The sequence below is a fragment of the Sprattus sprattus genome, assembly GCF_963457725.1.
Source record: "Sprattus sprattus genome assembly, chromosome: 7".
NCBI lineage: Eukaryota > Metazoa > Chordata > Actinopteri > Clupeiformes > Clupeidae > Sprattus > Sprattus sprattus.
The window spans coordinates 33512172-33527673 of record NC_137926.1 but is presented as its reverse complement, the minus strand read 5'-3'; the positions used below and the strand labels follow the sequence as shown (position 1 = coordinate 33527673).

At 39.8% G+C, this 15502-nt stretch overlaps 1 protein-coding gene across 1 annotated transcript in view; it reads left to right on the top strand.

Moving 5' to 3' along the window:
* tmtc3 (transmembrane O-mannosyltransferase targeting cadherins 3) overlaps positions 1-15502 on the top strand; it is an 86121-nt gene that overhangs the window by 12768 nt on the left and 57851 nt on the right. Inside the window, exon 2 of the mRNA XM_080842949.1 lies at positions 2204-2417. Within this exon, the coding sequence (XP_080699075.1) occupies positions 2229-2417 (189 nt within the window). The 5' untranslated portion in view covers positions 2204-2228. The remainder of the gene's footprint in view (positions 1-2203; positions 2418-15502) is intronic.

Here is a 15502-nt window from a genome sequence, read left to right as displayed (position 1 = left end):
ATTCCTTATTCCACGAGTGGTAGGCTACAATGACTGGCTGTTTTAAAATATAACTAATAGCCTAACGAAACAAAAATAACCAGGCAGTTTCATCTACGACACGGTAAGGCTTCTTCCAATACTGACAGCTGACCCATAGCTTGCAGGTTTGCGGCGTTGCAAAGAGACCGGACATGATAGGCATCGTCACTTAATTTGAACTTTTTTGCTTCCTTTGTTTGCTTTGTATGCATACACGGAACTAGGCCAATTTACTGCCTGATGAAAATTTGATGATTTTAAAAATGTGCTTGGATGTAGGTAACGACATTTAACAATGTGTAGATATTTTGAATTTCGTTGGGTAAACCGCCACCCGCCCGAATTTAATTAAAATATTAATTTTTGTCACGTCACCCGCCCGATCCGCGGTTTAACCGCGGAGTCCGCGGGTGCAACCGCCAACCGCGCATCTCTACTACCCGGACCGAAATGTCACGCAGATTTCGGTGCTTCCTTTCGGTGCCTGGGCCGATAGAAATTAATAACACAACAAATCACGGAGGCTTGTTTCAAAACAGTAGAAAACTAGCGATAGCTGCTAGTTAGCTATTGCTAGTTTTCTACTGTTTTGAAACCAGCCTCCGTGTTTCATGTTGCAGCCTGAAATAATTCCTGTTTATAAGACAACATTTTACGTAAGTTTTGTTCATTTAGCTGCATGATTTGTTGCTGTTATTAATTTCTATCGGCTCAGGCACCGAAATCTGCGTGACATTTCGGTTGGGGTAGGTACTGGAGGATAGAACTTTAAACAGAGAAAATAGCGAAAGGTAAACGGTCAAAAGTGTGGCTGTGATTCGCACAAAAAGATTCAAACACCGCGACGTGCAGCAAATGCAACAAAACAGTTTCGTGTAAAGAGGGGAGAGAAGGCAAGAGTCATCGGCAGAGCTAAAGACTAAAAAGTAAAAACTAAACGGTGGTGATGACGGCAAAGCTAAAACGGTAGGTACCGGTGCCATAGACTCTTAAAGGAGCAGTACACTTTCACGCGCTCGGTGTGTTCAAGTAACAACATTACCTAAACAAGATAGAAAAGATAGGTATAAACAAATCAGAAAATTGTGAAATTTCATGAAATAAATGCAAACTAAATAATACATGTCTGACTCCAAAGGCTGAAGCTGTAGTCTGTAAAGAGGGTGTGTGTATGTGTGTGTGTGTGTGTGTGTTTTGTATTTATTTATATTTATTTAAGCTAAAAACTGTTGTTAACAGTTAATATAATATTCTTAGTTTGAAGTTTAAAAGTTTGAAGCTGTAGTTTGAAGCCAAGTGTTTTGTATGTATTTATATTCATAGTATACTTTAAACAGTTAATATATTGTTAAATTTGAAGAAAATTAGCCTTGGCAATAAAAAAAGCCTGCCTTTAATGTCGTCAATCCTCGTCAGTTTACCAAAGAATGGTTCAAGCACAAGTCAAAGTGACAGAACACAAAGCAGGGTGGTCATGCAAGAAAGCCCATTAACCTCCCGAATTGAAGTTCTTCTCTGTGGATGAATAGGCCAGGATTCCTCCCAACTGTTAGGCGGATCTGATCAACAGCTCATGGAAAGGTTCACAGTAGTTCATGGAGAGAGTGGTGCCCGTACTTTTTCACACTACAGTAATTTAAATTAAGGAATAGGCTGAATAAGTACTCTAAAAGTGAGTTTTAAGTGCATACATATTCGGTGAATTTCAGTTTTAAGGTCTGGTAACATTAAGGCAATATTCATGCAGATTAACACCAATGTACAGAGAGGGGTTCATACACTTTCTAGCATCACAGTATGTGGTTGCTGTATGTAGGTGATTGCTTCTACTGGTTGTTAGTAGTTGATGTGATGGTGGTTTTGCATGTTTAAATTCACAAAATAAATGATTTTGTGTGTCATTTCCACTTACCTGGTAACTTGGGTAAGTAACTAGGTAAGTTGCTTAATTTATGCAGTAGAAGGTGGGCCATTATGCTCTTTTCCTTTTTTTCTCTTCACAAAAAGGCAACAACCACCCAAATCTGCATGGACACAAAATATAGAATAAGAGTGTATTCCTTTAGTTGTGTGTCTACTGTACTCTGAACCTCTTTTTAGTGTGACTCCACAGAGTGGGGGAAAATGATTTGAGTGAATAAATATCTAAGTGTCTCTCTTCTTTTTGGGTACACATCTTCAGTCCTCGGTGAAGGCTGTAGTCAACCATGTCTGCTGTGTCATGGAAGGAGATCTGTCTGCTGACCGGGCTGGTGATGCTTTGTTACGGGAACAGCTTGTTTTGTGGATTTGTTTTTGATGATGTCTCTGCCATACTGGATAACAAAGACCTCCGGCCTTCAACACCTCTCCAGAACCTCTTCCGAAACGACTTCTGGGGTACACCTATGTCAGAGGTAAGAAAGTTCAATCCTATTCATCTCTATGAACCTGTGCTATTTTTTTCTTTTTTTTTCTCTTGAAGCTTAGCTTACCATAAAATGTCCAAAATAAAACCCAAAAACTGAAGTAACGGCTTTATATTGTGAGCATATTCATTACAACTAGGGCTGGGCTGTATGACGGTATATACCGTGCAATAGTAGAACTGTGTCTACCAGGAGAGATTTGTCTATACCATTTAAGCCACGGTATACTCTTATTTTGAAATCCAATCGAGTTATTTTTATATAATGACCTCCAAACTATACATCATCTGGCTTATTATAGAGTTACTCACCAAAACGATAGAAGACATCCCTCCAAAATACCTCTTAAACGATTGTGTTGCCGTTTTGTGATTTCCGCTTAGAAAAAATAGTTCTTCAGGCAAATAGAACTTTAAAGTTTCAGGTGTTGCGTAGCAACCCATTTCTTGCTGATGTTAAATGACAGGACTACTTGCAGAATGATATGCAAGATGTGAATTAGAAGCACAAAACCCGTTGCCATTGATGGTAATTTCTTTTTCGCAGCAGTGAATATAAAGAAATGAAAGACCTGCAAACGTTGGGGTGGCCCATTCAAATCAACTGAACATTCTGAAGAGCTGTATAATATGATACCCAGTTCAATTTTTAAGCACCTGACCTGCAAGCACTGTCATGCCTACTTGTTGAGGTATCCTCGACTGTTGGGAAAGATTCAATCTACTGAAAACAGGTCGGTCACAATATGGATTGAAAAGTGTCTAGTGTAGCCATTTATTCTGATTCTGTTCCATTTTTCTAAATGATGGTCAAATATTAGTAGTTAAAAATGCACTTTCTTAATAGTTTAGATTTATTTTCAGTATTTCAAAGTGAAGCTGTGGGAGCACAAGAACATGTCTATAGCGCTAATAACCTTACGATCAAGATTCTTAGTAACATGGAGACAAAACTTTTTTGGGTACTCCACATAGATCATAAACCATTGAATATAAAAACGACTCAGTGAAATCGGTTTTGAAATGTAAACGCTTACGTGCTTTTTATCCAGAAAAAAAGCGCTCCATCGTTTACTTGCGTGTATTAACAGGACAGTCTTCACCTCACATATATGGCAGCGACATTGGCACGTCGCAACAGTGGGCTGAAGCGGTCAATGGGGCGTATGTGTAATGACCAACTTCTAAAAAAAAGAAATATATCTATTATGGGGCCATATAAAAAAATTCTCATCATTATCGCATTAACATATGAACACAAATTGAAAATGTTTTTTAACACTTGATTTATCTTCTGAAATTACATTCAAGAACCACTGAAAGCCACATAAGCACTGGACTAAATGCCACTACATGCACTTTGTTTTAATCTTACAATTTAAAGATTCAATGGAAACGTTCAGTACAAAGTAGGCCTTAACTTGCCAATAGCCTATTGAGGCAGTACTGTTTCTGCACCTTAGTGTTCTTAAGGGTCAATAAATACATGAACATACTGTAAAGCCTATGTGTGTGGACACATTTTGCCACCGCTGAAGTGTCCTCTTTTTCACAAACTCAAATCTGGTCACCGTACGTATAGTAAACTGTTATATATATACACAGGAAATTTGTCTGAGTAAAATTTACTCAAATTGAAGAAAATTTTACTCTGCCACAGATAACATTTGGTCCCTATCTAAAAAGAGTAAAAATTACTCTTTTGAAAGAGTATTTTTTCTAGAGTAAGTTCTCTTCCATTTAGAGTAAGTATTTTACTCTGCATGGTGCCATCAGACTCAAATTAGAGTGTTTTGAAATTTACTCTTCATTAGGGCTGTAACGATATTGGATCGAACCGAGAAATCGCGACACTCTGGGTCACGAACCTGCATCGCGATGCGAGGAGGCAGAACCGCGACATGCCCTCAGCGGTCACTTGATACAAAAAGTTTGGTTCGCTAGTAAAGGCGGCTACTTGCTTCAGCGTTGGGGTTAATTGTTGCGCAAAATTTACTCAGTGCAGTTCATGCTCCCAAAGGTTGCGCGTGTTGTCATGAGCCTGCCATTTGCTTGGCAGATAGAAAGCTGTTTCCCTAACAGAAAGTCTGAAGCTTGAAGTTCTTTTCAAACCTTTGCTTGGGTAGCACTGCTAAACTGAGCAGACATGCAGACTACATTTTAGTAATCTCATCACGTAACATTCGTTTTCTAAAAACAATCACATAGTATTGCATGTTTTACTGTGGTAGAAAATACGTTAGCTTAATGCTAACGTATATTAGAAATCCTATAGAGACCGCGCTAGGTATTAGCATCAATTAATTCACGTTAATGTTTTTGTATGAGCCTGACATTTGCTCTGCAGATAGATAACAGGTTCCAAAGTTTGTTGAATGTTTTTCAACAGCATTGCTTTGAGTAATAAAAACCTCAATATTTGGTTATAAATTGTTTCTTCATTTTTTTATAGCTCATACTTATTCTAATGTGAATTAGAAAATATATTTTAAAAATCGCGAGGTAAAAAAAAAAAAAATAATAATAATAATATCGTGGGGTGTATCGAACCGTGGGTCAAGAATCGTGATACGAATCGAATCGTGAGGTAGGTGTATCGTTACAGCCCTACTCTTCATACAATATACTCAGTTCAGAGTTAACGTGACTTTATTGTGAGTCGTTTTCATTTACTCTGACAATTTTTTAACTCTATTGTGAGTAGTTTTATTTAACTCTGCCTTTTTTTTTTACTCTACATCAAGAGATGTTTATGATCAGTTAAAGAGTTAAAAACTAACTCTCTCCAAAGTAACCAATACAAAATCAACAAATTGTATTCCCATGTGTTTGTTTATTTTTAGTTAGTTTTAGTTACTTACAAATTCCAATAAAATTCTTGTAAAACTAATAAAAAAGGAAAATAAAATAGTACATTAAAATAGTAAATAAAAAATAAATGAATGAATAAATTAAAAAAATTACAATGCAATTACATAAATAATAAATACTAAAATAAATAATAAAGACTAAAACATTTGAAATCACAATTACATAAAACAATAAGGTACCATTTAACAAATCATCATCAGCACCATATGACGTCAGTACATCAAAATTCCTGTACATTAGAGTCTTAATGTCCAACACAAAAGGTGCTCCAGTGGTATGTGAAACCTTGTATGCATGGATATGTTCCTCTAAACAATGTGTTTTAAGAGCAACTGTCATCAAGAGAACCTGCTCATCTTTGATGAGAACATTCTTGATTACATGGAAAACCGGCATCTCATTATCAGTTCTCACACAAACAGCCAACTCCGGCCTGAACATTCTTACATTGACCTTGGCCCATTTAACTTTCAGAACCCTGGCCCTAACTGGTACTTCAAGTTTTTCTGCCACCTTACCACCAAACTCCATTTCATTCTAGGAGACCATTTTGCCAGGACCCATTTTCAACTCGTTTGGATCAAATGTTTGCCACAAGTAAGCCATCATGCACTGGTGTTTTTTGGCTGAAGTTTTAGTAATGTTTTTAAAACTTTTCAGCTGTTTTTTAAAAACATTATGTTTGGCCTCGTATCTCATGCACCATGTATGTAACAGGGGCCCAATTTTACGCATACACATGGGATAATGGACCATGAAATGATGCTTAGGTAACAACCTTTTGTTAGGAAACAAGTGCTTGAACAGACCATGGTGTTCGGAAATTAGGTGCTTCAAATATATGGTGATGCCTTGGGATACAACTGAAGAAAAAGCAATGTTGACAATCTGAAGCAACAAAATAAAAAGGTACCAGTGCTGATCATTGGGATTCACAAGATCTCCAAACATAATTGGAAAGTGACGCAAAAGACACCAGCTCTGACTGGCGTTTAAACCCAAGTCATTGGCATCAGATATTTTTAGTCCAGGAGGTTTGTTTTTTTGCTCTGTGAAACCATAGTTGAAACTTTGAGTTCTTCGTTGTACTTCTGCTGATGTGGTGTAATTATCAATGAGATGTTCGATGAGTAATTTCATCTCATACTGTGCAACGCCCTCTAATATGTCGTGCATAATATCAACCGAGAAGTTTGCACTGGTGTGAAACTATTTCAAAGAATTCAAAGGGCAAGACCTTTTAACTCCCATCACATTAGGTAGCGTGGGGTTGGTCTGCATTTTCTGGCAATGCTCATACTGAAGCTGTTTAGTTCGAAATGATATTTTGGGACTATCTTCACTCAATACTGTCTGAAAATCCTCCTTTTCCAGTAAGCAAAAATGGCAACAGTACCTAGCACTAAATGATTCCACAAAGCCAAATAAAGAATGAAGACCTAGGTTGTCACCAGTCACTTGAATAATGGTCCCATAGATGGTATGATCAAATTGAGGAAGCTGAATTCCCTGCGTTTCAATTGTTGAGATATCCTTCACAAGGGGTGCTAGTATCTTATCAAAACCGTATGTTTTGATATCTTGGGCATGGAATAACGAAACCAAATGATTATTCAGTAAACTCGAGTTGTACTTGGGCGACACATTTCTCAGGGTAAAATAGATGGCGCCAACTTTGTGTATTCCCCGCTTCGATCCTAATGGATTTGCACATTCAAATTCGTCAAAAAATAATTGCAACTGTACAGTGTGCACTTGTTTGGAGAAGAGGTCATGATCCTTAAAGAATTCTCCATCTTGTATGTCATACAGCAAGTTTTCCATTTGTTTGGGGTCTCTAGCCATCATATCGTTTATAGTAGGGTGCTGGTAAATAGACTTCACCGTCTCGAGAATTGGTATGTATATGAATTTATCCTTGACAATGGTTTGGCCATAGCCTCCACTTGTTCTGATAAAACGTGTAGCAAATCGTGTTCCTAGAACATATTCAACTGGATCAATTTTCCCCCATTTCTCAGAAAAGTATTTCATTCTCTTACTCTCAGTGTTTAAAGGAAGGAAAGGATCCAATACATTCTCAAAACACTGATCAATTTTTGAATCAACAACACTTTTCATTGGCTCCTGTAAGTCAAGACTGTTTTTCAAATGTACTTGTTTTAGACGGTCAAGGTCTCCAATTACTTCCTGTACAGTACTCACAGTTAAATCAATAGTAGTCACTGGATTGCCAACACGCTTAAGTTCTGCCACAATATTTGCACAATTTTTGGCTATGTGCCTTTCTAGTAGTACAGACTCTGAAGGTGAACTCTGATCTGGCAAGTCTGTCTCCCCGGATGAAATGAAGTTTGTGAAGGTGGAACATTCCCCCTCATCAACATTCAAGTTGTCATTTGTACAACACTTACTGAGATGCTTTCTCAAACCTGAAAAACTATGATATACATGAGAACAGCCTCTCTGGCCACATTATAACTTCAGGCTTCTGCCCGAACAAAGACCATGAACAAGTTTGAAGTGCCGTATGAGGCCATTAACATTAGCATGACTCTTCTGACAAATGAAACATATCATTCTTCTCTTGTGTTGTTACTGCAGCATTCGTGCTCTAAGCTCAGCCACTCTTGGATTGACTTTGGTAATTTCAACATCTATGTCATAGATGGTTGTTTGCAAGAAAGTGTACACATTTGTGAGCTCATGGCAGTAAGTGGTACCGAAAACATAATGAGCTTTAAAAAGCTCATCGAATGCAGCCAGTGAATTGGAGGACTTGCATGGCAAGGCCTGTTTGTCAACAACAATGTAGTAAGACTGGATCATACTTTTCTTTGGTCCAGCAGCAAGTAGATATGGCTGAACACTCTGTAGTAATTGCAACTGAGATCCCCCCCACAGCTGTCTCCTTCTCAACACCCTCCAAGGGCTCCAAGGCCAAACTATTTAAGACTGAAACTTCACCTTGATGAATTTCACCAGATGATCACAGGCTTGATGAGCTGAAATCCTTCCTGGCCTTTTGCGCCCTGGATTGGAGGGTGGTTGAAGGTGGACCAGCAACAGTATGGACGACATGTCACTGTCCCCACCTGGATTGCACAAGACAGACAACATGTACATATAAAACAAATGAAGTAGTCTACGACCCCAGGGGCCTATACTACGAACGTAGTTCAACCTACCTAGAACTAACCCAAGGTTAACTTGGTAAACCGGGTTTGACAAACCCTGGCTACTTTGACCGGGGTTAATCCGTACTACAACGCTGATTTAGATGTTGGTTTGTCTACCCCGAGTTGCCTAAACCAGAGTACCTGCGCGTTCTCGTAGCAGGGCAACCGCGGCCAATCAGAGAGCGGTTATGATCAGTCGCTTCAGCAGCGCATTAAACTGGAATGCTGAGAAATTAAAAGAGACGCCAGTGCGCGATGATAACCAGGCCATTTGTTTAAATTTCACTTGGCTGAAAATGCTCAGCCTTCATCCCAACAGTTTAGTAGCCTATCTTAACTTGTTTCATTACATTAACAGTAACTATGAACACCAAAAGCGACCTACGTGACCTATGCGACGGAAGTCATTATTTCTGGTGTACATTCACATTTAAGGAGGACAGGAATAAAAGTAAGAGGATACTCTGGAGTGGTGGACTTTATCCATTCACCACCAACACTTGGGTTTTTAGTCTGGTCAGTTTGGGGCAAAAATAGGGTCAAGGCTGCAAATCATGATTAACATATTAGACAATGCTTTTCTCATAATTTAGGGCCTAATAAAGAAAAAAAAGCAAGGAGCCCAAAAAATGAATGGGGGGGAGCCCCTGAAACGGCCACGCCCACTTTTTAGATCTGAAATTCTGTATATCGGCTCCTGGAGGTCGCAGAGAGTTAGTTTTGGGCTTAAAAGATGCGGAGATACCACATTTATATTAGTGATATGAACAAACATAGGCCCTAAAACCTTTAATTGTTGAGATATTTGTGAAAAACCCTTTTTTATAACTGAATCTATCAGTGCCTAAGCCACCTTTTTCTGTAAATCGGCTAATGAAAGCCATACCATTTGTTTTGGCAAAAGCTCTAAATATACTCATGGGGCACACTAGTGCTTTAGTTGATTAAGGCTCTTTGTAAGAAGATAAGGAACCCAACAACCACTTAAGAAACAATGTAAACCAAGTGAAAGTCCAAAAATGTAAGCTTTTATTTGAATGTAAATGACATCAATAAGGATTGGAACACTTGCTTTGGCACTTGCAATAAATGACACATTTCATCTCCCTGGCAGCACACGAACAAGAGGTGCATTTTTTTTGTTCTGCAGCTTCACACCCCTGTTACCCGAGACAATGTATCTCCTATGGAAACTGTGCTCCACTTGATGAACAGTTCCTCCTCATCGGCAATCCATCCCCATTCAACAACCAGGGGACAAGGGAGTTGAAGAAGGCTGTTCCCCCACAGCCACCCTGCCTGGAATGCACTTCTCAGCATATGCTGTAGAAGTGCACCTCGACTTGGGGGCAGGTCCCGCAGTTCCTCTTTAGCTGTGTGTTTGAACAGCTGGAATCTGAGCCCATCTATAGTTGTACAGTCGCAAATACAGCCTTGTTGTACCAGCTCATTACCCAGGGCTCAATGACTTCCATGCTGTTCTGAACGGTCTCATTACTAGGGCAGCAACTTAGCCCTCTCAATACATCAGTGAGCTCTGTGAACTTTGTGTATTTCATCCAGGCTTTGAATTGACCCAAGGACCTTCCTGCCGTAGGTGATGCTGAACTCCTTGCTCCAGTTCCATGTCTGTTCCTTAGCAATTCTGGCGAACATTAAGTTCAAGGCGACCTTCTTGTCTTGATTAGACAGGAAAGCTTCAGAGAATTGCTTGGAATCTGGAACCTGGTCATTCTCACTAAAGGCCATCTGTGAGCTATCTGCTGATCCCTGATTCTTCCTAGTCGCAGACTTAATGCTCATCATCTGGTAGAAGTCAGCCACAATGTCGATACGATTGGCTCCCTTCTCATGACCAATCTTGGCAATGCTGTTCAACACTTTGATGATAAAGTCCCGGAATGTCAAGCCTTTAGTGAGGGACCTAGCCAGAATTCTCACTTGCACAGATAGATCGATCACAAGTCCCTCTGAGGCTATAGATTGAACTTTTACTCAAATGTCCTTCAGAATTTGAGACTTTTGACCATGATAAATGTCTCCATCCTTTGTTGACAGGGCTTCTGGTAAACCTGTAAATTAAATTAATAGTTTAACCATAACTAAATTTGCACTGTCAATACCTATTCACTTATACACTTATTCACTTACCTTGAAAAGATATCAACTAGATTTACCTGTGAGTTCACCACCAAAGAGCCTCCTTGTCACAACTTCTCTCATTCTGCAGGCCTCCTTAAGCTTTGTAAGGGTTTCTTTATGTGGCTTGATTCTAGGGCTAGCAAGCTGGACTCTTGCACCAGAACCCGGGAGTTTCAGGGCATTTCTAGAGATGTTCGCATTGACACCCTTCTGACCGTAGACGAATCGCTCCTGCACAAACTGATCATGCTGAGGTTTGCCAACAGTAAAGACAAGGATGGCATCTTTAGTTACCACATCTGGGAAGACAATTGATGAGTTCAACCTCATGAACTGAGCCTGTTTGAAGGGGTTGGTAAGGATCCCCTGGTACACCTTGAGAGTGTGGCTTGCAAACGTTTCCTTGAAGGAGTCCAGCATTTCTTTGTGCCCATGTGTGAGATCTTGACCTTTGACCTCCGCTAGGTAGCGCTGGATTTCGGGAAGGGCAAGTTTGAGTTTCCGGAAGAATCCCTGATCTTCCCGATTGATGATATCGATGTACCCAGTGTCAGACTTGATGACCTTTATATTATGCTCTTGCTTCTGATCACATGCAATCCTCGAGAATGGGCTACCTCTGGTGTTTACTGCAAAAGAGCCAGATAGAAACTCCTTGAACAACCCTGGGTCTCTCCATTTCAGCTCTTTGAGATCCTGAAGAAAAACTGATGCCCATCTGGCATAGTGTGTAGGATCTAGTGCAAAGTAAAGAGGGATGAGCTGCTCAAGTATGGAATCAGATCAATGCCATAAATATTTTGTAATCTGTAATATAGATTTTGTATCTGTGAAACCATCTACACTTTCAAAACCTATCTACAGATACGGATTTAAAATACGAAATGTATCTACACTTTCAAAAACTATCTACACTTACAAAAACTATCTTCACTTTCAAAATCTATCTGCAGATATGGATTTCAGTTACGGATTTCAGTTACGCATTACGGATACGGAGACGGATACGGATTTCAAGTACGAGTTACGGATTTCTGTTACGAATTACAAAATCTTTTTGGCACTGTCTTTATTTCCTTTCTAACGAGCCAATCAGCGCTTTTGGCAGATTTTCTAAAGCGCCAATCAACACATTGTATCCTGTACTGACTAGCCAATCAGCGGCGCTAGCTTGATGGTAACTGGGAAAGTTGAGTGAAACGGTGTATGCAGCAGTCATGGATCTGAGACCGAGAAATGGCACAAGTAAGAAGTCCTATATTTGGAGTTGTTAATAAAGTCATTGTAAAACGCACAATCATAGTCAGTGGTTTTCACTCCACACTTCGTTACACCTGTTTCAAAGATCCTTGTCGTTGTATGGAAGATATTAGGATCTGCTTTGGTAGCTAACGAAAGCTAACGTTAGCATTTTCGTGACCGATCTCCTATTCACATTTAATTAAGTTAACAATGAACAGTATTCATATGACCAATTATCACGATGAGAGCATTTAGCAGACAGACTGCTATTGTCTTGTTCTCCAGACACATGCAAAGTGATGGTGGGGGTATACCGTTAAGTGCATATGCATCCTCAACAGCTGGATAATGACCAGCCTGATTTCAAAACCACCTTGTAATGTCATTTTCGTTTCTTTTCATGGCACTTTGGGGTAGGCTATTTGTAACCCTTTTCTGAAGTCCTTGAAAACGTTTTATTGTGTATTTTGTGTGGAAGCGAGTTTTCTAGCGTCTCAGTGGAAGAGATATATGAGACCAATTTCTTAGTTGCAATGCGTTCTGCAGCCTCTGAATCGCCAGAGCCTAAGATTAACTAAATAGTACAGGTGTTCATCAGCCCTTTGGGCCAGACATAAGGCATGCTTGTTTAACTTCCCCCACGGTGTTCGTACACCGAATTGTATTCAAACCGTGCGGGGGAGACCCCAGATCTCTCCCTAGGCAGAGCGGTGGCAGTTTTAGGTTATAACTATTGAATAATGAGCGGGCCAGCAGCAGTTGCCAGCAAGCTAGCGCTGATTGGCTAGTCAGTAGAGGATACAATGTGTTGATTGGCGCTTTAGAAAATCTGCCAAAAGCTCTGATTGGCTCTTTAGGAAGGCAGTAAAGACATTGCCAAAAAGATTTTGTAATTCGTAACAGAAATCCGTATCCCTATCCGTAATGCGTAACTGAAATCCGTATCTGCAAATAGATTTTGAAAGTGAAGATAGTTTTTGAAAGTGTAAATAGTTTTTGAAAGTGTAGATAGTTTTTGAAAGTGTAGATACATTTCGTATTTTAAATCTGTATCTGTAAATACATTTCGAAAGTGAAGATAGGTTTTGAAAGTGTAGATGGTTTCACAGATACTAAGGGCCTGATTTACTAATATGCGAGCGCTTCTTAATCTGCGTTCGCAAATTAACGCACGGTGTTTTTGCGCATTTTACTTGGTATTTATCAAGCCAGATCTGCGCTGGGCAAACTGTGCTTACTCCGCCCTTTAAAGAGCCTGATTTACTAAGATTGATTTGCGAACGCATCTTTGCCAGGCGCACATTAACGCACGGTGATTCCCCGCATTTTCCGTGATATTTATCAAGCCAGATACGCGCTGGGCAATCATTATTTAGCGCGCCGTTAAAAGACTGGAGAACTTGCCAGCAAGTTACTGCCACCATGGAGATTCGAGGAAGAAAAAACTAAGGTTCAGCGAATAGATAGCGAATAGATAGCGAGATAGATGTATTGGTTCACGTTCGCTCAATCACTGAACCTGATTCAATGGGTTATATTGTTGTTTTGCCCGCCATCATCTACAGCGAGATGTTTAAAAGAACACGATTATAAATAATATGCTATTGGTGGCATTAATGCATACACTGTCTATTATAACAATATATATGTGTACATGGCGAGATTAATACGTTCTACAAGGGACATGGGTTCACTACAATATATCCCCACTGAAACAAATACATTTACCAAGTAGACAGGCCTCTCCAAAATCACCGTTGCTCAATCATGGATAAATGACACTATTCCGAAAGATAAAACTGTCATGGACAGACCACTACCACGTAAGTAATGGTCATGTTGGCATCACATATGACCTGGACATTCATTGAATATGTGTGCTTTCTGTTTCGGTAAACGTGTTCGCGGATTGAAGGTGGGACTGTTTGCATGTGGGTGCGATCAATTTCTCCAATTACGTTCGGAAAGTTTAATTTCATATATATGAATATATGAATTATACGAGTTGAAACAAATATTTCTGTTCGCTGTCTCTGTCTATGTCTTTGCCTTGCTGCTGCCATATCAACGTTTTCAGACTCAGTGGAAATGCGCATGGTTAAGACGTGCTTTTATGAGGCGGAGAATTAGCGTGCAAATCAGAGATGTGCGCTCGCCGGGCAGTTTAGTAAATACCACGCAGTTCATCATTAGGCGCACTCCTCCCATTAAATAGCGCTACACGCCTACGTTACCACCCACGTTTCCGAACCATCCCACCTGTTTGCAGGTACACACCCTCAAAGCGTTAATATGCGCTGCGCCAGCTTAGTAAATACCGTTTTTCGTTACGACCGCTATTTTACGCCAGAAAATGGGCGCAATCCTGTTAGTAAATCAGGCCCTAAATCTATGTTACATATACAAAATCTATATTACAGATTACAAAATATTTATGGCATTGATCTGATTCCATACTCAAGTGCACAGATCATCATGATGAAGTTGGCCTCCCGAAAGGATCTGATGAAGATGAGAACCTTCTTGATTGCTTCAAGGACGTGTCCAGTAGTCAAACATAGCGCCGTTTTCACTGGCCAACCAATCACTCCAAATCAACCTGTGGTCCTCTAGCTGTTTAGCCTTGAATGCCTCATCTCTTTTCTTGGCCAGGACCACAGCCAAGATTTGAATGCAGTATCTAGCTTTCTTTATTGAATTCACGTCACACACAGTAGTTGTCAGACCAGTGATGTTCAGACTAGCTAATGTTAAGATGGTATCCAGGCCAGTTCCTTTAATCAACTGGCCAACACAGACCAGAGAAACCTTCTCAAGGTGCAGCCCACCCATGAAAGCAAAGTATGAATGAGAAAACTCTTCTCCCATGGCCCACTGTATCATGTTCTTGATGGCATAAAGAGGCTGATCAGATCCACCCAATGTTAAAAGGTTGACTGCATTTGAGGTAATCTAAACAGCTAGCTGACCTAGCTTATCAAATGAGTTAACAGTTAGCTAGCCAGCTGCAGTATCTTTCCAGCTAAGAAACGCCCTTGCAGCTAGTTTTGGCTTTATTTTAATGGATATACAACTTAACTTTTTGAAACCTTTCAAAATGAGTTATAATACTTTTTGCCATCTTAAAATATGCTCTAGGCCTCTTACCTTGCCAACGTCAATCTTGGAGGCAATGCCTGGAAGACTCCGTTGGGGGCATAAAACATCAACGAGTGATACAAAAAAATGTTTTTCACAAATATCTCAACAACTAAAGGTTTTAGGGCCTATGTTTGTTCATATCACTAATATAAATGTGGTATCTCCGCATCTTTTAAGCCCAAAACTAACTCTCTGCGACCTCCAGGAGCCGATATACAGAATTTCAGGTTTAAAAAGTGGGCGTGGCCGTTTCAGGGGCTCCCCCCCATTAATTTTTTGGGCTCCTTGCTTTTTTTTTTTTATTAGGCCCTAAATTATGAGAAAAGCATTGTCTAATATGTTAATCATTTTTTGCAGCCATTTTGCCTAAACTCACCAGACTATTTTTGTTAGGTAATATTTTTTTGTTAATTATTTTTCTGCAGTCATTACTGTTACCTTCTTTAACTTCACTAGCAACAGCATTCTGGATTAGGTCTTGGAGCTCCCCAGTCTGTGT